General features: G+C 39.1%; 1 protein-coding gene across 25 annotated transcripts in view; it reads left to right on the forward strand.

Moving 5' to 3' along the window:
• The window catches only part of LOC147367114 (phospholipid-transporting ATPase FetA-like), a 101,781-nt gene that overhangs the window by 37,107 nt on the left and 40,021 nt on the right, over positions 1 to 24,653 (forward strand). For 19 of the 25 annotated variants that reach the window (XR_015169809.1, XR_015169814.1, XR_015169807.1 and 16 more), the window contains exons 4-11: positions 5,502 to 5,615; positions 6,447 to 6,545; positions 8,129 to 8,190; positions 11,142 to 11,214; positions 11,555 to 11,625; positions 12,853 to 12,935; positions 13,874 to 14,032; positions 15,265 to 15,353. Coding sequence is in view for 15 of the 25 variants with exons in the window: in XM_086415684.1 (XP_086271810.1) it covers positions 5,502 to 5,615; positions 6,447 to 6,545; positions 8,129 to 8,190; positions 11,142 to 11,214; positions 11,555 to 11,625; positions 12,853 to 12,935; positions 13,874 to 14,032; positions 15,265 to 15,353 (750 nt within the window). In the remaining 10 variants the exon portion in view is untranslated. Of the gene's footprint in view, positions 1 to 5,501; positions 5,616 to 6,446; positions 6,546 to 8,128; positions 8,191 to 11,141; positions 11,215 to 11,327; positions 11,387 to 11,554; positions 11,626 to 12,852; positions 12,936 to 13,873; positions 14,033 to 15,264; positions 15,354 to 24,653 lie in introns of all 25 variants that reach the window. The other 6 variants (XM_086415687.1, XM_086415689.1, XM_086415693.1 and 3 more) reach the window with 2 other exon arrangements.

The raw sequence follows: 24,653 nt of genomic DNA on the forward strand, positions 1-24,653 counted from the left end.
TTTATATATTGCTCCTCGAAAAGAAATACCGCAGCTTGAACAAATGAAAGCATAGCTTCATAGTTTTCTTTTTTCACTTAGACATCTCTCTGTGATAGTACATGTAGACCTTCCTAATTTGTTTAATCAGTTCAATTCAATCGCTCTGCCATATCTGACTCTTTGCGACCCTTTGGACTATAGCCTGCCAGCCTCCTCTGTCCATGGGTTCTCCAGGCAAAAATACTGGAATGGGTTGCCATGCCCACTGAATCTACTTTTTTACTAAGCTAGGATATTTGAAGTTCTGAATGGGAAAGAAATTATACTTCTGTTAGGAAACTACTAAATAAATATATACCTGAATGAGTTCCGTTAATATATTCAACTGAATTACCTTTTGCAGCTGAGTAATATGAAAACTTTTACTTCATTTTACACTTAGAGCTTCCAAGCTCTCTTTTTTCATATTCAGTGAATCTAGATGTTGCTTAAGTGTATCTAATTCCTAAGAAGGGGAAAAAGCAAATATATATGCAAATACATTAAGAATAATCTATTTATCATTTCAAATACACATATGTCAAAGTAAACATTTTCAACCCATATCTTACAATTTGACTAGAATTTATTAACATTCATTATTTCTGTTTTCCAATTTATTTCATCATTATTAAAAACCTTGCATGATCTACCTTTTAAATACTTTATGAGTTTTTAAAAGGGAGTCAGAACTTTTTACAGTGAATCATCGTGTTCTGAGAATATCAAATATCAGAAGACTTTAAATTAATGACATTACTATTTAAAGTTATAATTTTTATTTGATTTTTTAACCATATTTCTATATTTTTTGACTATTTTCTCTTAAGGCCAAGACCTGTAACAATTTACATGGTACACTCTTAGGGATAAGACTCTTCAACTGTTTACCTTTGATCTTTGAATATAACAGGTTTGAACTGCATGAGTCCACTGACATACAGATTTTTTTTCAAGAAATATGTACTGTGGTACTACCCAGTCCAAGGATGGCTAAATCTGTGGATGTGAAACCTCAGATACTGAGAGCCAACTATAAATTATACACAGATTTTAAACTGCACAGGTGCTGCTGTGCTTAATACTCGAGTGTTTCAAGGGCCAACCAGAACCATTCAAAAACCCCTGTGCAATATTAGCTATCAGTTCAGTTCAGTTGCTCAGTGGTGTCTGACTCTTTGTGACCCCGTGGACTGCAGCAAGCCAGGCTTCCCTGTCCATCACCAATTCCCAAACCTTGCTCAAATTCATGTCCATCAAGTTGGTGATATCATCCAACCATCTCATCCTCTGTCATCCCCTTCTCCTCCTGATATTAATTCATTTAATACAACATAGTTTTCCATTGTATCAACATACCTTAATTGATTTAACCAGTTTCTTACTGATTAACATTTTAAGTGTCTCCATTTATATCCAGGTGCCCCCTCCGAAAAATATTTCTACAATGTTTTGCTGCGATAAATGGTCCTAAATGAACACCATTTTATACGCCATATACTTTGGCACATTTGTGTGAATATACTTTAGGAGAGTTTCCTAGAAGTGAATTGGCCAGATCAAAAATGAAACACATTAAATATTTGATACGTATTGCCAGATTGCCCTCTAAAAAGGTTATATCTATTTATATTTCTATCTATAACAAAAACTTCTCACTTCTCCATATTCCTGCCAAATTGGTATTGTCAGTCTTTTTTATCTTTACCAGACTCTTTTGTGGAAAATGACATTTCATTATCTATCTTTCCTTAATTTTGAGTGACAGCAATAATTTTTATGTTAATTAGCCTTTGTACATCTTTTTATGGAAACGACTGTTAATGGTTTTTGCCCATTTTCTATTAGATTGTTCATTTTCACTTATTTATTTATGAATAAGTAACTCATAAAAAGATACATGTTTAAAAGTCATGCTCCAATACCCCATCCTTGTCCATATCTCTGCTCCCTAGAAGGAATCACTTTTATTAGTTTATCATATATTCAGCAGTGCTTCTTTGTGCAAATAAAGCAAATACACACACACACACACACACACACATGCACACACACACACACATATATATATATTATCATTTCCCCACTTTCTTAAACTATTCTGAACCCTAACATTATGTCCTGGAGATGTTTTCATAATTATAATTTCATAATAGCATTTTCCTTCTTTTTTCAACTGCTTCCCTGGCAGATAGCATAATTTATGTAACCACTTTCTTACAAATTGACATTTGGATTGTTTCTAATCTTTTATAATTATAAGCAATTTTTACTTATATGTTGCTTTATGCATATGTAGATATATTAATATATAGTGCTGTAAGTATATAATATACATGTGTATATGTATACGATATATATGTGTGTGTGTATATATATATATACTATGTATATAGTGTATGTCTATGTGCATGTATATATATATTTATACACATACAGTAGTCTCTATAGGATACTAGTTTATGATTGCTGAGTTAGAGAGGCTCTGGATAATAACAATATTTAGGATATGGCTGTGGGAACAGGTTTCCCCTTCTCTACCTTTTCCACTCTCTAAGCTTTTTCTAAGTAACTCTAAGGTGCAGGTTTTGGCATCACTCTGAGTTTGAACAAGTTCTACTCCTTACTAATGTTGTATCCTTAGGCACATTATTTATTTTAATTTCTTTGATCTTCAGTTCCCTCATCTATAAAAAGAACATAATAATGTTCACTGTACGTGGTGGTTGTTAGAGTATATGGTTGTGAAAATGTTAGTTCTCTTTCACCAAAAAACTGTTACCCCTTAAAAGACGGGTACAAATTTCATTCATCTTTGTAACTACTGTTTCCATCACAATATCTGGCCCATAAATGAAATTCAATAAATGTATGCAAATAATTGATGAACAAGTAAACAGATTTGACTGATTCTTATGTACTTAACAACCATTGCGTTTCCCTGGCCCCACCCGTTTCTCATTTTTCCCCTATTTCTCTAATTTCTTCCATTCCTACTCCCTTTAGCCTTCCCTGGTGGCTCAATGGTAGAAAATCCATTTGTGATGCAGGAGACTGCCTGCAATGTAGGAGACATGGGTTTGATCCCTGGGTCAGAAAGATTCCCTGCAAAACGAAATGGCAACCCACTCCAGTATTCTTGCCTGGGAAATTGCAGAGACATCGCAAGAGTCAGACATGACTGAGTGACTAAACCACCACCACCACTGCTCCTTTTCCTCTTTTCAGCCCCCTAACTACTGATTCTCATTGTATCCTTGGCCTTCTGTTTTCTATTTTCCACTTTAGCAGTCAGTCGGGAGCTGTGCTTAGTCACTCAGTCATGTCCGACTCTTTGTGACCCCATGGACTGTAGCCCACCAGGCTCCTTTTTCCGTGGGGATTCTCCAGGCAAGAATACTGGAGTGGGTTGCCATACCCTCCTCCAGGGGATCTTCTCAATCTAGGGATCAAACTCTGGTCTCCAGCATTGCATGCGGATTCTTTACTGTCTGAACCACCAGGGAATATCCCTGCCCAAATAAATAAATACCCCAAATCCAAATCTACCATCACTGTCATGTCAAATGAATTAAACACAAGAATTCTATAGTTAAGCAAATGTTCTATATCCTTAAGATCTTGCTTCTGGTTTGACATTTAAGAGTAGGACAAAACACTAGTTGCCAAGTTAGTAAAGAACTACTGATTTGTCTATCTTGGGACAGAATCAGCATAGCTTTTGTCTTTGTTTTCTAAAAAAAATGCTACCCAAATGAGTAGAAACCAAAATACATTAACTGTAAAGTCAAATGGAAAATTTACTAAAGCCAGCTACTTTAGTAAGGTAAAAGATCAAAAGATCTTTGGGTCCAAGTATCGTCATCTGGATTTAGACACTCAGAAATTCAGAGTATCTTAAAATCAAAGAAAACCATTTCTATGTTAGAATAACCTACCCTCAGGGTTGGGAGGGGCCTTAGAGGTCATTTAGTTAGAACTCCATTCAAGACATAGCTGTGAACTTTCCAGGACAGATTTTGTTTAACTCTTTTTCAGTCCCTACTACTAGAGTAGCCCAGCATAGAGCTGTGAACAGAACAAACCTTGAGAAATGTATAGTGTTTGACTGATCATTAATTGAAAAGTCATGGAGAAACACCAAGGAAATCTTAGGTTTAACTTGGATCTCTAAACTCCTAAGTGCTAAGCTATTTGACCAGCTTCTCTTCCCTAGGGAAATAGACCTTAAGCAAGACGTGACTGGGTTGCCTGTCTAGTCTTCCAAGGCCAGTTTTAGCCTTAAGACAAAAAAATGTTGGTTCTCCAAGAGTATTCAGATGTCTTCCCAAGTTAGGACCCAGAAAGAGATTCTTCATGCTTAAGCAGTGTCTGTTTTCCAGGACTGCAGGTAGGTTTGTTCTTTTGTTTGACCCTATAGGTGGAGGAGGTGGGAGAGAAGCCCTGTCCTTGGATTATTTGGTCTCATTCTCCTACTTTTCTTAAGCTCTTAGATTCAAACCCTTACATCTTAGGTCAAACAACTGAAGATCCAAAAGTAGAAAGTAAGATGGTCTTGTCAACATCTAGAGATTAGCATTGAAGAGGTAGCAAGTTCCCACTGTTCAGACCTCTCCCAGGACAATTAAGGGGCAAGTGATTCTCCAGTGCTGAAAGCAACCATTGTAGGAACCTTCAGTGGGCTAAGGTTGAAAGACAGTCATTTGCTTTTGGCATCTGACACCTTTCAGCAATGAAAGCAACATGTAAAGACACAGCAAAATGGGTTTGCCAGACTTAAGAAAAGCTTCAGTAGAGAGCTCTGAGTAGAGTGAACACAAATGGCAAACTTGCCTACTGTTTGGCACTGAGAAGGAACTTGAGTCAGAAGATAAGATGAAACAGAAAGATTTCTGATTCTAAGGAATGAAAGCATTTGGATGGCTGCACAAGTGAACTGGGGCTCAGGGAACAGTACAATCTCAACTCTACAAGTAAATAGATGGTCTTCGGCAAATAAATTAACCTCAGGGCCTCAGTTGCCGCATCCTGAAAAGGTGGTATTACTCCCTTCTTACAGTTGTTTTGAGAATTAAATAAGTTGCTTTTTCTAAAATATTTAAAATAGTACTAAAGTACTTAGAATAGTACTTTACATATAATAAATATTTAATAAGTTTTGATTGTTATTGATTTTATTATCATCATTATTATCAATAGCATCAGTAAACAAAGAATTCGACTCAGGGCGTAAATACATCCTGCCCCTCCTAAGAATGTCTCATATTGATCAACCTTGCCATCTTTGGCATACATACATAGGCCTCTCTAGGCCTCAAAGAAAAGAGTCTGGAGACAAACACTTCTTCCTTCCTTCCCTCACTATGTTGGGAAGCTATTAGCTTTTTCCTATTTTATGAAGTGGTCTTGGTCCTTTTTGTTAAGACTTGGAGGTGCAGTCTTTTGTTACTCTAATTGTGCTTGTGTTCTTTTACTAACAGGATAATAGCGTCAAAACCTCAAAATATAATGCCTTAAACTTCTTGCCTATGAACCTGTTTGAACAGTTCCAGAGACTTGCAAATGCATATTTCCTCTTTTTGCTTTTTCTACAGGTATTACCTTTTAGGGTCTTTTCCATAGAATATTTTATCAACTTCCCTGGGGTCAGGTTATGTAATCAGTCCTTCTCCTCCTTAAACTGAGAGATGTCTTCTCTCTTTAGACAATGGGCGAATGGATGGCTGGAGTCTCGGGCCAGTCTCCTAGAATAGCTGTGGTCAGGATTAGCCAGGGTGAAACAACCCTCTATAAGAGGAAGGAGACAAGGTCGCCGAGTCCCATGCTAAGGGGTGCTCCCTCACCATGACTGCATCACCACAGTTCAGCTTAACCGTGAAAGGCCACAGACTTGATTCTACACCCCCGCCTCAGCTGCAGCCCCATTCCTCCTTCTTGTCCCAGCCTCCCCGACAGAAAGTTAACACATGGGAGCACCAAGGGAGGAGAATGGTTTAGAACATCAGCACAGGGCACAGAAGCCTAGCAGGGTAGGCACAAGTTGGGAGAGAGAGACGGGTCATCTCATTTCCCCTTGTGCTGAAGGGGTATAGGCGGTTATGTGGTTCTCCCATGCCCACACTTAATGCCCTACCCCCCAGCACCTTCATTATCAGAAGAGAGGAATGGCTCTTTGCCATCAAGACAAAGATATTAGAGTTCAGGACATTACCTGGCAATTTATCATCTCCTCTTCTTTCATCTTTAGGAGGTATTTGCTTATACTGGGGTGGCTAGTTGGAGGTTATAACAGTGGAAAGCAACTAGGATTGTTGAACTTATTATGAATCTAGGGAGACGGAAATGGTGGTGCAGTGGGGGTTGGGAGGAAATACATTGTCCTTTAAGCTTTCTGACCTATGTTTCTCTCCCCTTCCCTCTCCCAGTTGATTCCTCAGATCTCCTCCTTGGCATGGTACACGACTGTGATACCGCTGATGGTGGTGCTGTCCATAACAGCAGTGAAAGATGCCATCGATGATGTGGTGAAGTGGCTTCCAGGGCCTCTCTTCCCTCACTGTACCTAGTCAGGCAGGGGAGGGAGGGAGCAGGAAGGACTCCCCAGAACTGCCTAATACTAGAAGGAAGAAGGAAAGAGGTGTTTCCTTTCCCTATGTCCTTACTTGTGCCAGAGGAATATGAGATTCCCTTAAGCCCAAGATTGGTGAGCCATCCATGGCCAGAAAGGGGTCACTCACGCAAGGCCTTTCTCTGTCTTCTTACTGCCGCCATTTCCAGGTTTCCTTCCATCTCCTTCATAACCCACCTCTGCCTTTACTTAGCTCTCTCTGGGTTTGCTCTCACCTTTCTTTCTCCATTCACCCTTCTCCCATTTCTATATTCCTCTTCCCTTCTTCCTGTCCCCCTTGCTTTCTCTGGTCTTATCTCCCCTTTCTGCATTCCTGTTCTCCTCTCTGACTCTCCGTATTTCCCTCTCCAGCTTTCGGTTCTATCAGGTGCACACAGCTAGGAACCCTCTGAGTTTAGAGAGCATCATGACTCAACAGAGGCTGGCTCCTCCCCTGGCCTTGGCGGGAGAAGCTGGCTCTCAGCGAGTGCAGCGTGGCTTCCTGCATGCTCCTTTACAGCAGGGCCAGGTGGGAGGGCAAACGTGGGGAACCGGTGCTGTGCCTACCAGTGGGATTTGGGAAGCCCATCGTGTTGACCTGTTTGGAGCTTCCCTAAGAGAGTCCTTCTGATTTTTATATCAAAGTTTAAGAGCAGAGTGTTTCTCCAGCTCTTTAACTCTGTGGCTCTTTAAACCCAGAATTAACATATATAGTGGTTTAAATTTCAGGCACAACTAAGATGTGCAAAAATATAACTTAACTTTCCATAACTAAACTCAGTGTAACTCATAACCACCACCTCACCATCTCAGCCCTTTTTTAATGAGAGCCAAAAGCTAAACTTACCAATTCAGGATAACCCAGGCGGTTCCTTCTGGTTTAGAACTCAGTCTCTTTAGGAGAAATATTCTGACCAATTCAGGATTCTTTCTACCCTCTTCCCAGGGAGTAATCTCAACTGAAAGGAAAGGGACTCATGTGAATCTTAGCATCAGGACTTATTTGTTACTCTCTTATTTGGTCTTTGAATAGACCTCTATTCCCCTTTCCTCATTGTATCCATGGTAGAAGCTTCTTATGCTGACTGTGGTTGAGGGTAGGGGTATTGGTATGCTTGTGAATACATAACTTCCCTCTACCTACCAAGATGTAGCCCCATCATTTTGCATTCTCTCTTCTGTGGCTTTCAACATAAGTTATTTGTTCTCATTACCCCAGGTTTTGGCTCTTGATATTAAAACAAAGAGTTTGTCTCTTTCTTCTCGCTTGATTCTTTTTCTGACCTCCTTTCCCAGCTTCTCAGAGACAGTCAGCTTCTTGGTCTGGTTTTAATGGTGGAAGAACTTGGAATTGGCCAGGGGCTGGGGGGTAAGGTGGTGAAGAAACGGGGGTAAGGGAGAATTACAAAGAAGAGGAACTACTTTGAACAATACTTCAAAATATTAATCTTCTAAATACAGTTTGCTCTATTTCCTGAACATTTTCTTGTATGATTTTAGAAAAGGCACCAAAATGATAATCAAGTCAACAATCGTTCTGTTCTGGTGCTGATGAATGGCAGGTAAGTGCTTCTTGGGAAGCCAGTTTAGGTTGAATCAGCTCTGGGAGAGCACTGACCTTGCTAAAACTTGATGTGTTTGGAAAGGTGATTTAAGACAGTGAAAAGAGCCTTGGGCTGGACATAGGAAGAGTTTGTTTCTAGTATGCCCTGAACTTGCTTCTCTGGGCCTCATATTTCTTATCTATAAAATGAAAATAATATTCTTTACCTTAAAGGATGCTTACAAAAATGAAAACAAAATAATATATATTAAAGAAATTAACAAATTATGACATGATATTAGTATGCAAGTGGTCATTACCAGTACGATGGTCAGCATGGAGATGTCTGTCTTTAGTGCATCAGTGGATTCTACATGACTTATTGACCATTCTACTGTAGACTTTGGTTAGGACATCTTTTTGTTAACAATCTAAAGAAAATATTGGTGTTGACCTCATTGCTGTAGTGTTTGGTCTTATCTATCTAAAGTATGGGTAAATGCTTATTTTTTTGTGGGGTTCTGCAAAATTGGAGCAGTTTACCTTTGGCAGGGATAGAGGGAGACTGGCATAATTTTATATAAAGCAAAATATGAAGATTATTGTAAGAGGTACAAAAATTATCATAAGAATTAATAAAAAAAATAGGCCATCATAGCTGGCTAAAGAAATTAAGGAAGACTTTCTAGAAAAGATGATGTTTGTGCTTAAAAGATGGGGAAGAATTCAACAGAGATTATATGAAAGGAGAAGTGACCAGTGTTTGCAGAAGCATGATCACAAACAAATACAGATCTGAGGGAATTCAAGATGAGGTCCAATCCTTTCTCATGGTGACCTTACACAACACCCAGTAGCTGCAGTTTTATATATATATTTATATTTTAAAAAAAATTTTTTTTAATTGAAGTACAGTTGATGTTCAACATTATATGTTATAGGTATACAATATAGTGAGTCACAGTTTTTAAAGGTTATACTTCCTTTATAGTTATTATAAAATGTTGTCTGTATTACTTGTGTTGTACAATATATCCTTGTAGCTTATTTTATATGTAATGCTTTGTACCTCTTCATCCCCTCCCCATATATTGCCCCTCCCCCTTCTCTGACTCCATTGGTAACCACTAGTTTGTTCTCTGTATGTGTGAGTCTGTTTCTTTTTGTTATATTCACTAGTTTGCTGTATTTTTTAGATTCCACATATAAGTGATATCATACAGTATTTGTCTTTATATGTCTGACTAATTTCACTTAGCATAATATCCTCCAAGTCCATCCATGTTGTTGCAAAGGCAATGGCACCCCACTCCAGTACTCTTGCTTAGAAAATCCCATGGACGGAGGAGCCTGTTAGGCTGCAATCCATGGAGTCGCTAAGAGTCGGAGACGACTGAGCGACTTCACTTTCACTCTTCACTTTCATGCATTGGAGAAGGAAATGGCAGCCCACTCCAGTGTTCTTGCCTGGAGAATCCCAGGGACGGGGGAGCCTGGTGGGCTGCCGTCTGTGGGGTCACACAGAGTCGGACACGACTGAAGCGACTTAGCATTAGCATAGGATTTCAAGAGACCCTGGTTCAATTCCTGGGTCGGGAAGATCCCCTGGAGAAGTGATAGGCTACCCACTCCAATATTCTTGTCCTTCCCTGGTAGCTCAGTCGGTAAAGATTCCGCTTGCAATGCGGGAGACCTGGGTTCAATCCCTGGGTTTGAAAGATCCCCTGGAGGAGGGTATGGCAACCCACTCCAGTATTCTTGCCTGGAGAATCCCCATGGACAGAGGAGCCTGGCAGGCTGCAGTCCATGGGGTCAACAAAGAGTTGGACTCATCCTGAGTGACTAAGCACACACATATCAAGAACTATAGTTTTAATCATAGAATTCTATTATGGGAAGTTCTTGGGCATCTGATTCTGTTATTTATTGTGTTTGCTGATTCTTACTCATGATGGATTATTTCCTCAAGTGTTTTGATCTGTTGAAGCCTCTCATCACTAAAAAAGTTAGTTGTGATTAAAAACAAAATTTAAAAAAAGAAAGCTATAGAAATAAGGAGAAAAGATAAAACTGAGTGTATAAGAAATTTGTAAAGCTAGGAATTACTGAATGAATTTAGTCAAATGAACTTCCCAAGGAGCTTGAGCACTTGGGTTTTATAAAACTATTACAGAAAAATTTGTCATAGAGTGGTTTTAGAGTAGGAATTCACAAGCAGGGCCCTAATGGTTAAACTTTGTAAGCCAATGAATGTCTGATTTATTTAACACTTGAGATGAATTGTCTATATTCCAGAAAGTGGTGTCCTTTTTGTACAGCACATATGTTTGAACAGAGATATTAACACCTTTGAAAAATTTTGTTTTTTGAGTTGTGATTTCTGTCATTGTAGTCAGTAATTCTGGCTACAAGCACATCTTTAGTTAAAAGCCACATTTTTTTAGCTATCAAGAGGAATGAGCCACACCTCTGTAAGTGTTCTCTCAGATATATTATTAAATGAAAAATGCAAAGTACAGAAAATTATGTATCTAGTATGTCATTTTAAAATGTATATCTATTATGTGATTATATGGATTGACATTTTCTCAAAAGAAATGCAAAAAATTGTTATAAGTGACAAAACTATAATCTGGGGAGAGAGGAGACTTTACTTTTTCTTTTTCTATATTTTTAATTATTTGAACTGTATTTTTACCATATGCATATATTGCTTTTACTTAAAGAAAAATTATGTGCCTGTATATCTACATATACCATTATAGAGTTTTAGAAAACTGTTATAGCCTGATCAAGAGAAATGGGCCCCATTCTTGATACTGCTTGGGCAAGGAGTATCCCAAAGCAGTTTGGTCCTCCTCTGAGCTTTGAGTTCATCTCAGCTTTTTTTCCCCCCTTGATTGTCAAAACAGGACTGTAGGAATATTCTCAGAGCTGGCATGCAGGCATTCAAGGTTCACTTTCTTGCAGGATAGTGACAGAAAAATGGATGAATGTCCAAGTGGGAGATATAATTAAACTAGAAAACAATCAGATTGTTACGGTGAGTACCTCTTTGGGCTGTGGCTTTTTCTCTTTGGGCTTGAGTAGAAACCTTTTTAGCACTTCTGTGACCACTCCTTTTGGTGATATTCACCTGCTTCACTGTGCATCTAGAGATCACCAGCTCCTGTGATAAGAAGTTTGTTCTTGTCCACTTCTCACCACAATCCCAGGTAAAGTATGACTGGCTTTAAGAAAGGAGGTGTGTGGTACCAGTGATGGGTCTCGAGACAAAGAAAGTAAACCAAATGTCTATAAAATTCTTAGGATGAATAGCTGTTCCTGAGTTTGTAATTTTAAAAGTCTGCCTTCCTTATCTTCTCTGCCTTTCCTGACCACAGGCTGATATACTATTACTCTCGAGCAGTGAGCCCTACAGTCTGGCATATATAGAAACTGCAGAACTGGATGGGTGAGTGTTCCTTCCTCATAGTCCAATAAGATGGTTGAGCCAGCTTAGAATGATTTCTCATTGAGGGACAGCATGATGCAGAGAATGAAGTGCTAAAAGCTAGAAATATCCAGATAAGATAGGAGGCCTCAAGTCTAAGGCTGAGCTCTTGACAGATAATTGAGCATCCAACTGGGTGCAGAATCTGGGCAATTATTCTCCATCTTCAAATTGGAAACATTCAGTCTGACTATATTCAATAATACTGAGTGATAGGAAAGAGGTTAACCGGACTATGAAATTTCAGAATATAGTTCCAAAGTTTCTTGGGGTGGGGGAATGAATACTGAGATAATTATGTACTGATAAACCATGTTCTGGAAAGGATTTAAGGTAGAAATTCATTAATGTGCAAAAGCTAAGATCTTTGGAAGATAGAGGCCATCTTCAGAGAGCTTGTCCTGTGGAGTTTTATGTTAATCTGCATCCTTACAACTCTTCCTCTTAGTGCCCACAAACTTTTTGAAATGTAGCTTTGTTTTTACTTCTATCTCTGTGCATTTCTGTATCAAATAATGGTTAAGTGAGATCCCTTCATGGGTCCTATAAACATTTGTGAGACGAGGAGTATGTTTACTTGCAAGTGTTCACAGGTTCTTACCAGGACCTTACTTTTGAAGGGAGTAGGTACCACCTCCAGGTTATTTTGTGATGTTTCTTCAGCTTTTCTAGAGCAGCTCCACCAGCAAGATCTCATAGGTTGGTTAAAGTAGTTGATATGTGTTTCAGGGAGAGAGGGGAGCAAGTGGGCTAATATTTAGCTTCCTGGAGAAGGCAATGGCACCCCACTCCAGTACTCTTGCCTGGAAAATCCCATGGACGGAGGAGCCTGGGAGGCTGCAGTCCATGGGGTCGCTAAGAGTCGGACACTACTGAACAACTTCACTTTCACTTTTCACTTTCATGCATTGGAGAAGGAAATGGCAAGAACCAGTGTTCTTGCCTGGAGAATCCCAGGGATGGGGCAGCCTGGTGGGCTGCCGTCTGTGGGGTTGCAGAGTCGGCCACGACTGAATCGACTTAGCAGCACCACCATTCTACCTCAGTACTGCCCTTGAGAGAGGATGACAATAGGAGTGACTCTGACAACTCAAGTCTGAAAGCCAAGCAATATTGGCAACAGCTATTTTCTAAAGTAGGAGAAACCGGACCTGTACTGCTGTTATATATGTGCATTCCTTACTCTAGTGAAACCAACTTGAAAGTGAAGCAGGCCATCACCGTTACCAGTGAGATGGAAGATAACCTGAAGCTTCTGTCTGCTTTTGATGGTGAGTTTTGAAATAGATTTGCCAACCCAAATTTTTATCAGAAGAGGTGTGGTTAAAGTTTGATATAGCCATATAGTGAATTATATATAACTCATAAAAAACAGTATGCAAGTTGATATTTACTTATATGGAAAAATATTCACAACATATAAGTTTAAAAAGATTACAATACACTATGCATAGTATAATGTAACATAAATTTGTCTTTGGAAATATATATATGTTTATGAGTCTATGTATAGAAAAAATCTTGGAAGGATATACTATAAAAGGTTAATAGCACTTATTTCTAGGCAGTGAGTGAATTTTACTTTCTCCTTTTTAATGTTGTATATAATTTACAAAAGGACATATTTTACTTTACGAATCATGAAAAAATTAACTTATTTCCATTTTGAAAAAAATACTACGTTTGCTTTAAGTAGTTTCTGAATCTATTCAGATTTAGCTCATTTGATCTGGAAGTACTAATGGTAATAAGTTATCATGTGGGTTGTTCTCTTTCTGGATAACCCATGTCACAGAATTACTCTTCTCTGATGCCCAGAACCCTCTGTCTGCCTTTCTAAAGGGAGCTGCTGAGAAATGGGCAGTGGCTGAGAAAGGATAGGAAAAAAAGGTGTGTGTATATTTTGAAAGAGGCTTGTTCTTTCCTCTTTTCTATTAAGCCTCCTCTTTGCTGGGAAAGATTGAGGGCAGGAGGAGAAGGGGACGACAGAGGATGAGATGGTTGGATGGCATCACTGACACAGTGGACATGGGTTTGGGTGGACTCCAGGAGTTGGTGATGGACAGGGAGGCCTGGTGTGCTGCTGTTCATGGGGTCGCAAAGAGTCGGACACAACTGAGTGACTAAACTGAACTGAACTTCCTGTTAGGAAAGAATTAAGATTACAGAATTAGGACTCTTATTCCTTTTTTTTTTTTTTTTTTTTCAGGAGAAGTGAGGTGTGAGTCTCCCAATAACAAGTTGGACAGATTCACAGGAATACTCATGTATAAGGGAAAAAACTACATCCTGAATCATGACAGACTGATTCTCCGAGGCTGTGTCATCAGAAATACAGATTGGTGCTATGGCTTGGTTATTTTTACTGGTACGTCTTTCTGGAGTCACAAACCCCCAGCCTGCTGGATTCCATTCATAGCCACATTGTGGGCACTTAGTTTTCATGATGTAGATATGATGCTCAGGTATATACCAGAACACTATGGCTTTGAAGAAGGGAGGCAGGGAGATGGATAAATGGATGGAGGAATTAAGAAAAAACTATTTTTTTAGGAAAAAAAAAAAATGACTTTTTTTCCAAACACTGAGCTGCCAGCATATCAGCCCTGCCTTTGATAGTGGAAGGCTTTGTGTTCCAAGGCCACAGAACATTCATGAGTCTTTCTAACCACATCTGGACACTAGACAAGGTATACACATAGAAGTATACATAGAATTAGCATTTGAAAGGAGAACAGTGTGAAAGGGGAGGGTATACATGTGGATTACTCACATGTGGAGAGAATAAACATGGTGCTCATTATGGGGAAGATAAAATACAGTGTGAAGTGTTCATGCCAGAGAAAGGGCACATGTGGCTCCTGAGCAGTGGCCCATCCTGAGATGGCATTTAGAACCATAATCCTTCATACTTAGTGAGGGATTTTCTGGAGTTATAATGTAGTGCCGGAAAATGAAGGAAGCTTTTGTGCTCCCTATGCCCTCGGTGACGGTGAGTATTCGTGACAACAACCACAGTAAGATCATAATTTCCAGCTCTAGTCTCAGTGTGTCATTAAAAGTCCTTTATTTCTACTTATTGTCTGTCCTATCATGAAGTTCAAAGTCTCTATCGCTCAGCTTCAGAGAAATCTCAGCTCCCACCTCAGAAGAAATCACTTGCCATTGCCTTTTACTTTCTCCATTTCCTAGTTAGAAACTTTAAATAGAGCCTGGTCCAGCTATGGGTTTCCTCAAAAGAAGGTGAATATCTCCTTGTCAGAAGACCCTTTTTCTAAGCTAAATAAACCAGATGGTGATGAGAGAGAAGCTTGAGGCCCCTATTCTGACTTACCAATGAAAAACTAGACTGTCTAAGATGCTGCCGAGAGGGAGGTTTCAGCACTGATGCAGTTTGCAGAAGTAATTGGGATTATCCTAAGAAATAAATTTTCCATTCTTTGAGTTTGGGGCACCAACCATGAGCCTTCCTCCAAGGCTTTATCCTTTAGCATTGGAAAGAAGTTTGATAAAGTGATCATAAAGGTGTATTTCAACCCAATTTCAGTCCTCTTGAGAATATTTAGAGATTCTGAGATGATGTCTCCCTGTTTAACTTAGGACCAGACACCAAAGTAATGCAGAACAGTGGGAAGTCCACCTTTAAACGGACACACATAGACCACCTCATGAATGTCCTCGTGCTCTGGGTAAGTTAAAGACCTCTTTTCTGTATTTTTATAAATAGGCCTTCTTTGCTTCCTTCTACAGCAGTAGCTGGTATTTTCAAGTCAGAATTTACTTGTCTGAAAGTCTCAAGCAGTTTTAGGACCCCACAAACTTATATCTGGACCAGATAAGAAGAAAACTCATTGACACTTTTTTTCTTTTTCTTCATAGCCAGTTTAACTCATGACCACTTCAATAAGCTCTTACTTAGATTAATAAGATCACCTTACTTAAACCAATGATTTTCAAACTCTATTTCCTTAGAGAAGGCTAAGGTCTGCTGCAGGGGGAATAGAGAAGATCAAGAGTTTTGTTCTGGCCTCTTCATTCTGAAGTTCCTGCTTCAAAAAGAGCAGCCTCACATTTATCTGTTCTGTAAAATTTCAGTTAGAGAATAGAGGATTCTACTGCTAAGAAATGAAATTTGAAAAGCACTCAGTACATACTGATTATATGTGAAATCATAAAAAAAAAGAGTACAAATGAACTTATTTACAAAACAGAAATAGTCACAGATGTAGAAAACAAATTTATGATTATTAGGCAGTAAGGGGAGAGAGATAAATTAGGAGATTGGGATTGATATATACACACTACTATATATAAGATAGTTAACAAACAAGGACCTACTGTATAGCATAGGGAAGTCTACTGAATACTCTGTAATGGCCTATATGAGAAAAGAATCTCTAAGAGTGGATATATGTATAAATGATTCACTTTGCTGTATACCTGAAACAACACAACATTGTAAATCAGCTATACACCAATAAAAAATTTTTTAAAAGCACTCAGTAGATGATAATCAGCTTTAAGAATAAAATTTTAAATTGAAGATTAATTAGTTAATTTCCATGCTTATCATATGTGTGTGTGCATGTTCAGTCATGTCCAACTCTTTGCGACCCCACGGACTATAGCCCACCAAGCTCATCTGTGCGTGGGATTTCCCAGGCAAGAATATTGGAGTGGATTCCCATGCCCTCCTTCAGGGGATCTTCCCAACCGAGGGATAGAACTGGTGTCTCTTGCATCTCCTGCGTTGGCAGGCAGATTCTTTACCTCTTGCACCACTGGGATTTTAGAAAATTAGGAAGTTCATTCAGCTTTGAGACCAGATATTAGTATTCACTATCTTTTTCTTTCCACTACTGTCTGCATAGCTTTCAGCAGTTGAAACAAAGTGACGTTTCCTGGTTTATTAATGAAGAAGATAATCATAGTTGAGAATTCAGAAAGGCAGCAGAGGTAAATATGCCTTTGACAATATCAGAGAGTGTATCATTAGGGAATAAGTAGGTAATTTAGCCTAGGGTTGTCTTTAAAACAAGATATCTCCCATATGCCTAAGAAAGTTCAACTACCTGGTTACCTATCTGAAAGGTAGTGATAATACTTGACACCTGTAGAGGAATTTTAACTTTTTAGAATATTTTCACATTCACTTACAGCAGCTTCACAACATCTATGAACAATAAGTCAAGAAATATTTTTCCCACTGACAAATATGCAAGTTAAGTCATAGTAAAGATAAATAACATAAAGTCCCACAGAAAAATAATGTCAAAGACTCATTGTCAAGTCATATTTTTTTATTAAAGTGTAGTTGATTTAGAGTTATGTTCATTACTGCTATACAGCAAAGTAATTCAGCTATGCATATATATACTTCCTTATTTAATATTCTTTCCCATTATGGTTTATCATAGGATATTGACTATAATTTTTTATGCTGTTCAGTAGGACCTTGTTGTTTATCCATTCTATATATAAAAGCTTACATCTGCTAACCCCAACCTCCCACTCCATCCTTCCCCCTTGGCAACCACCAGTCTGTTCTGTATGTCCGTGATTCTATTTTGTTTCATAAATGGGTTCATTTGTGCCATATTTTAGATTCCACATATAAGTGAAATCATATGATATTTGTCTTTCTCTTTTTAACTTACTTCACTTAGTATTAATATGACAATCTCTAGCTGCAGCCATGTTGCTGGAAATGGCATTATTTCATTCTTTTTTATGGCCGAGTAGTATTCTATTATATATGTGTACCACATCTTTATCCATTCATCTGTCAGTGGACATTTACTTTGTTTTCATGTCGTGGCTATTATGAATAGAGCTGCTATGAACCAAGGAGTGCATGTATCTTTTTGAATTATAGTGTTGTCTGAGTGTATGACCAGAAGTGGGATTGCTAGATCATATGGTAATTCTACTTTTAGTTTTCTGAGGAATCTTTATGCTATTTTCCACAGTGGCTGTACCAATATACATTCCCACCAACAGTGTAAGAGGATTCCCTTTTCTGCACACCCTTTCCAGCATTTGTTATTTGTAGACTTTTTGATGATGACCATTCTGACCAGTTAAAATGGTACTTCATTATAGTTTTGCTTTGTATTTCTCTAATAATTCTTGATGTTGAACGTTTTTTCTTGTGTCTATTAATCACTTGGGTATCTTCTTTGGAGAAATGTTTATTTAGGTCTGCTGCCCATTTTTGGATAAGGTTGTTTGTTTTTTTGTTGTTCATTTGTTTATGCTGTTTGTATGTTTTGGAAATTAAGCCTTTTTCACTTGCATCATTTGCAAATATTTTCTCCCATTCTGTAGGTTGTCTTTTCATTTTGTTTATGGTTTCCTTGCCTGTGCAAAAGCTTGTAAGTTTGATTAGGTCCCATTTTTTTTCATTTTGTTTATATTTCTATTGCCTTGGGAGACTGACCTAAGAAAACATCAGTACAATTTACGTCACACAGAATGTTTTGCCTATGCTCTCTTCTAGGGGTTTTATGATGATGTCTTTTGTTTAAGTCTTTAAGCCATCTTGAGTTTATTTTTTGTGTATGGTGAGGTGAAGTCATTTTTATTGAGAATCTAATATGTGCCAGGTATTATGAGGACCATAAGGATTTATAAGTCCTGGGTCCAGCTGTCAAGTATATAAATTCACTTTGGGAAGATAGAGCATCAATATGTGCCAGATGCTTTACATACATAATTTTATTCAATGATCACACCTATCCATCTAGGCATAACTTTTCAGAGTCAATTCTCTTTCTGCTATGCTTGCTATCACCCTGTGGAGATAAAATTAAAACACGTGACAAGTCTATTTAACATGAAAATCTGACCACATGTGAAGAAATTATAAAATTTTTTAAAAGATCCTAAGAGCTTTCAGTGGAGAAGGCGATGGCACCCCACTCCAGTACTCTTGCCTGGAGAATCCCAGGGGTGGGAGAGCCTGATGGGCTGCTGTCTATGGGGTCGCACAGAGTGGGACACGACTGAAGTGACTTAGCAGCAGCAAGAGCTTTCAGAGAGAAATAAAAGGTCATAAACAAGAATCAGAATGGCATTGACCTCCTCAACAGCAACAGCAGAAGGTAAATGTTGTTGCCTTCGAAAGTCTGCCAGAAAAATATTTGCATCTTCTAATTCTAAATCCATTGAAGCTGTCAATAAAATGCGAGTATAAAGAAATTTCGGTATGTGCAAAGACTCAAAAAAAATTTACTCCTTACGTATCCTCTCTTAGGATGTTTCTAAAGTATACTCAAGCAAAAGAAGAGAATAAACCAAGAAAGATTTGGAAGCCAGGAAACATGCAAACACTGAAAGGAAGTCCTAGGATAATAGCTGAATAGCAGGCCTAGAGCAGATTAAAGCAGAGGTATCTGGGTTTCTGAGGTGGTACTAGTGGTAAAGAACCTGCCTGCCAATGCAGGAGACTTAAGAGATGAGGGTTCCATCCCTGGAGGAGGGCATGGCAACCCTTTCCAGTATTCTTGCCTGGAGAGTCCCCATGGACAGAGGACCCTGGCAGGCTACAGTCCATAGGGTTGCAAAGAGTTGGACATGACTGAAGCGACTTAGCATGCACACCTGCATGGAGAGATCTGCAGTGGGAGTCTTCAAAGAGAGAATGTAGTTCTCTATTCAAATTCCTACAAGGTGGATTCAGCAGAGAAGTGGTGTAGATGCCCAGAGCAGCTACACTAGCCAACTAGCTGCTATGAATTCCTGCATTTGTGAGCTCTTTCATGCAATTTTTCCTTCAGAAAATAGGGAGTATCATCTTGGGTCCCATGCTTCCTCTTGGGCATCTAGTTTAAGAAGGATGTTGCTGTTCGAGCCCGGTACGACTGTGAGAAAGTACAAATAGAAAATAAATTCTCTGACAAAGGATGAAGAACCATCAGCAGACCCAAGAAGTTGATGGGCTTTGGGAACGCATAAAGTTGCTAGATTGTACTGATAGGTAAGCCAGAATAGTGGAAGCTTTGGTGGCAATGCGTTCCTCTTCAGCAGCAATGCATTCCTCAAGAGTAGTTCCAAGCTTGAGAGGGCAGAAATGGAGAGCAGGAGTAAGATATGTGGATATAATAATCAGGACAACTAATTTTAAAACTGCCCATAAAACAGCTTGGACAACCACTGGCCCTCTGTACCATCCTAACACCCCTATAGGCATCCATATAGCAAAAACAAATGTATTTGACTTCCAGTCTCAAACAAGAGAACTGCTTTCTGAAGAAATTTAACAACCTCTGCAGAGGGCTAGGGCTTCTAATGTGGGTGTCATCACTTCTGAGTAAACCCACTTTATTTTAAATTTGGGGGACTCAAGTTTGCCTGCAAGTTCCTTTTATATCCTAGGGTAAAACCAGTGAACTAACACATTTTGCCTACCTACACAGAGCTCGTGGTTCCATCTTCCCATTCAGGGGAGTGGCCTACTAGGGAAATGAAACTATCCAAAGGAAATAAAGCCAACCTATAATGGTCAAACTACTCTTTTACTTCTGTTTTTAAGTGATCTGGAAAAAAAACCAGGAGCACAAAAGAAGAGGATGAGGACAAATAGAATAACTGACTCTGGAAAAAACATTATAATTCAAAAGAGAAAAGAACTTTCAAAAGAATTTCACTATTCTTAGAAGAAACAATTGCACAAATAAGAATAGACTGATTCTTTTTTTTTTTTTTTTGGCCATGCTGTGGCTTGGGCATCAACCCTAGGCCAACAGCAAAAGTGTGGAAACTTAACCACTGGACTGCTAGGGAATTCCCTACAATTTTTTTTAATCAAAGAATAAAATAAGCAATCTAAGAACAACAAAAAAGAATTTTGGAAAGTAAAAACTACTGAAATTAAAAAGTCAATAGAAGGGCTGAAATAAAGAGTCAAAGAATACTAGACCTTAAAACCAAAAATCTAAGAGATAAATACTTTTTTTAATTGGAGGACCAAACCAAGAACCCCCACAGGATCTCCCAGGAGTATCAGAATGCAAAAATGGAGGGAACAATATTGTCAAAGAAATAATAGAAGAATATTTCCTATAATCGAAGAAGGATATGAATTTCAGATTTAAAACATCCATTAAACATCATGAAATTCTAGAGCTCCAGTGGTGTTTAGAAGTACCTCAAAGTTTTCATAGAGATAAGAGTAAGATATGAACAAACAATGAGAATTAGATTGGCATCAGATTTCTCACCAGCACTACTGAGTCCTGGAAACCAGAGGTTCATACCTTCAAAGTTCTCAGTTTGACCTAGAAATCTATACCCAGGCAAACTACAAATCAAGTGAGAGAGCAGACTTCTTCCTCTCATGGGAACTTCATTCTGGCTGGCCAATGGCTGCATAGGCCTTTGCATGGCTTGCTTCTTTTTCAGGGTTTTAACATCTCCTTTTCAGAGAAGCCTTCTCTGCCACCCATCTAAAGTGGGCATCACCTCCACCAAGACCTTTTTTATTCTGTTAACTTGTTTTATTTTCCTCACAGCATTTGCTATTGCTAAGTCGCTTCAGTCGTGTCCAACTCTGTGCGACCCCATAGACGGCAGCCCACCAGGCCCCGCCGTCCCTGGGATTCTCCAGGCAAGAACACTGGAGTGGGTTGCCGTTTCCTCCTCCAATGCATGAAAGTGAAAAGTGAAAGTGAAGGCTCTCAGTCGTGTCCCACTCTTAGCGACCCCACAGACTGCAGCCTACCAGGCTCCTCCGTCCATGGGATTTTCCAGGCAAGAGTACTGGAGTGGGATGCCATTGCCTTCTCCCTCACAGCATTTAGCACTAGTTAACTTGTATTTTTCATTTCTTAACTTGCTTGTTTTCCACCTATATCCACAGGATTACAAACCCTTTGAGAGTTAAGACGTTGTCTTTTATCACCATTGTATCCCAGTCCCTAGAACTGTGTTTAGCATATAATCAGTTCAGTTCAGTCACTCAGTCGTGTCCGACTCTTTGTGACTCCATGAACCGCAGCATGCCAGGCCTCTCTGTCCATCACCAACTCCCGGAGTTTACTCAAACTCATGTCCACTGAGTCAGTGATGCCATCCAACCATCTCATCCTCTGTCGTCCCCTTCTCCTCCTGCCCTCAATCTTTCCCAGTATTAGGGTCTTTTCAAATGAGTCAGCTCTTCGCATCAGGGCACCAAAGTACTGCAGTTTCAGCTTCAGCATCAGTCTTTCCAATGAATATTCAGGACTGATTTCCTTTAGGATTGACCAGTTGGATCTCCTCGCAGTCCAAAGGACTCTTAAGAATCTTCTCCAACACCACAGTTTAAAAGCATTAATTCTTCGGCCCTCAGCTTTCTTTATAGTCCAACTCTCACATCCATACATGACTACTGGAAAATAACACATAATAGAAGCATCATTATTCTGTGCTAAGTTAGAAAGACAAATGAGTGCCTGAGCTACCAAATTATGAGCCTCTAAGGTAGAAATTATATCCATCTCTACATCCTTGGGAGTGTCTTGTACAAAGCTGTTCTCAGGAAGTATCTTTTGAATGGTTACTAAATGAAGAAATGTTCTCGAATTAGCTAGGTTCTTATCAGCTCAGCAGTTTTGTTTATGTGGTATTTTTGCCAAGACATTGTCAGTGTAGTTAGATATAACGCACTCCATTTCTCAAGCTGAAGCAGAAATTCTTCCTCATTTGAACATTTCATTTCTTCCCCATTTTTAGAAATGATTCTTAGGGGAAATTCTGACAGAGACAGGAAGCAAGATGAGTAAAGACGCTTCTTGATAAACCCATAGCTGACCTGGAGTCTGGTCCTTTCCCTGTGCCCAGAGCTCCCCAGAGCTCACAGTGACAATGCTTTGTGAACCCTAGTCTCTTTAAGTAGGACTGTATTTGTGGGGCAAAGAAAAAAAAAATCAGTGCTTGAAATTTAAATGATGCCAGAAATCTAGGCTGTACTTCTGGAGTGAAAAGGTACAGTGAAAAGCACAGAAGTGAAAGGCCCAAGGACCGAGGAATATTCTTTTTACAGGCTGCCTAGGACTGTGATCAGCAATGGCCTTAGTTCTTGACAGACTTGAGAATCTCTTTCAGCCTTTACTGGACACACAGTACAAAATGGGAGGTAATCTGCTCTTCTTGGGTCTGACTGGCTCTCATAATAAACAAAGTAAAGTTTGGGGTTTGTAGCAACAACCAATTTCTTATTTCTTTCTTCCTATACAGAGGAAGCACTGTGAAGCTTTAGAGACTAAGTACCAATAAACCCCATCACAGCATAAATGTTTCTTAAGAAAGAGACCATCTGCAAGATTTTAGAAAGTCTCAGGATGGCAGGAAAAGCTCTAGGAATGAGGAAACAGCAGATTGTGTACTGCCCCTGCAGGCCTCTCTGAGTGGGAGAAGTCCTGCGCTCAGGGGCTTGGTCTGATAGAACTGATTTCCTTTCTGGTTGAGGGGAGGGCACAGCCCTAGAAACGACTGATGGGTCATTAACAGGGATGGAGCAGAAGCAGTGTTGAAAGTCACTCTGTAATTTTCTCCCACAACTTTAGAGGGTGTCAAGTTTATTTATTCTAATAATTTAAAATAATTAAAAATAAATTTATATTTATAAGTAAGTAATAATAATTTATTATCATCATTTTACCTTCCTTCCTTTTTAACAACTGGAGTTGATAGAATTGGGGCTGGAGAAGTGGCAGGTAGAGGAATATGGTTTCAAATTTAATATTGGCCACATGGAAGACGACTCTACACATGGACATCATCAGATGGTCAATACCGAAATCAGATTAATTATATTGTTTGCAGACAAAGATGGAGACGCTCTATACAGTCAGCAAAAACAAGACTGGGAGCTGACTGTGTCTCAGATCATGAACTCCTTATTGCCAAATTCAGACTGAAATTGAAGAAAATAGGGAAAAGCACTAGACCATTCAGGTATGACCTAAATCAAATCCCTTACGATTATACAGTGGAAGTGAGAAATAGATTCAAGTGATTAGATCTGATAGGCAGAGTACCTGAAGAACTATGGATGGAGGTTCGGAGGTTCATGGCATTGTAGAGGAGGCAGGGATCAAGACCATCCCCAAGAAAAAGAAATGCTAAAGGACAAAATGGTTGTCTGAGGAGCCTTACAAATAACTGAGAAAATAAGAGAAGCTGAAGGCAAAGGAGAAAAGGAAGGATATATGCATCTAAATGCAGAGTTCCAAAGAATAGCAAGGAGAGATAAGAAAGCCTTCCTCAGTGATCCATACAAACAAGTAGAGGAAAACAATAGAATAGGAAAGTCTAGAGATCTCTTCAAGAAAATTCAAGATACCAAGGGAACGTTTCATGTAAAGACGGGCACAATAAAGGACAGAAATGGTATGGACCTAAAAGAAGCAGAAGATATTAAGAAGAGGGGTCAAGAATACACAGAAGATGTATAGATCAGTCTTATGGACTCTGTGGGAGAGGGAGAGGGTGGGGAGATTTGGGAGAATAGCATTGAAACATGTATAATATCATGTATGAAATGAGTCGCCAGTCCAGGTTCGATGCATGGTACTGGATGCTTGGGGCTGGTGCACTGGGACGACCCAGAGGGAGGGTAGGGGAGGGAGGAGGGAGGAGGGTTCAGGATGGGGAACGCGGGTATACCTGTGGCGGATTCATTTCAATATTTGGCAAAACTAATACAATATTGTAAAGTTTAAAAATAAAATAAAATTAAAAAAAAAAAACTTCAAAAAAAAATGAATGTGGTTCAAGAGAGAGGGGACATATGTATACCTGTGGCTGATTCATGTTGATGTATGGCAGAAACCAATACAATATTGTGAAGCAATTTGCTTTCAATTAAAAATAAATAAGTTTGGGGGAAAAAAAAAAGAATACACAGAAGAACTGTACAAAAAAGATCTTCATGACCCAGATAACCATGATTTGTGATCACTGACCTAGAGCCAGACATCCTGGAATGTGAAGTCAAGTGGACCATA

Source organism: Bos grunniens, chromosome 8, assembly GCF_055505025.1.
Source record: "Bos grunniens cultivar Pamir isolate PY7600 chromosome 8, Bosgru_T2T1.0, whole genome shotgun sequence".
NCBI lineage: Eukaryota > Metazoa > Chordata > Mammalia > Artiodactyla > Bovidae > Bos > Bos grunniens.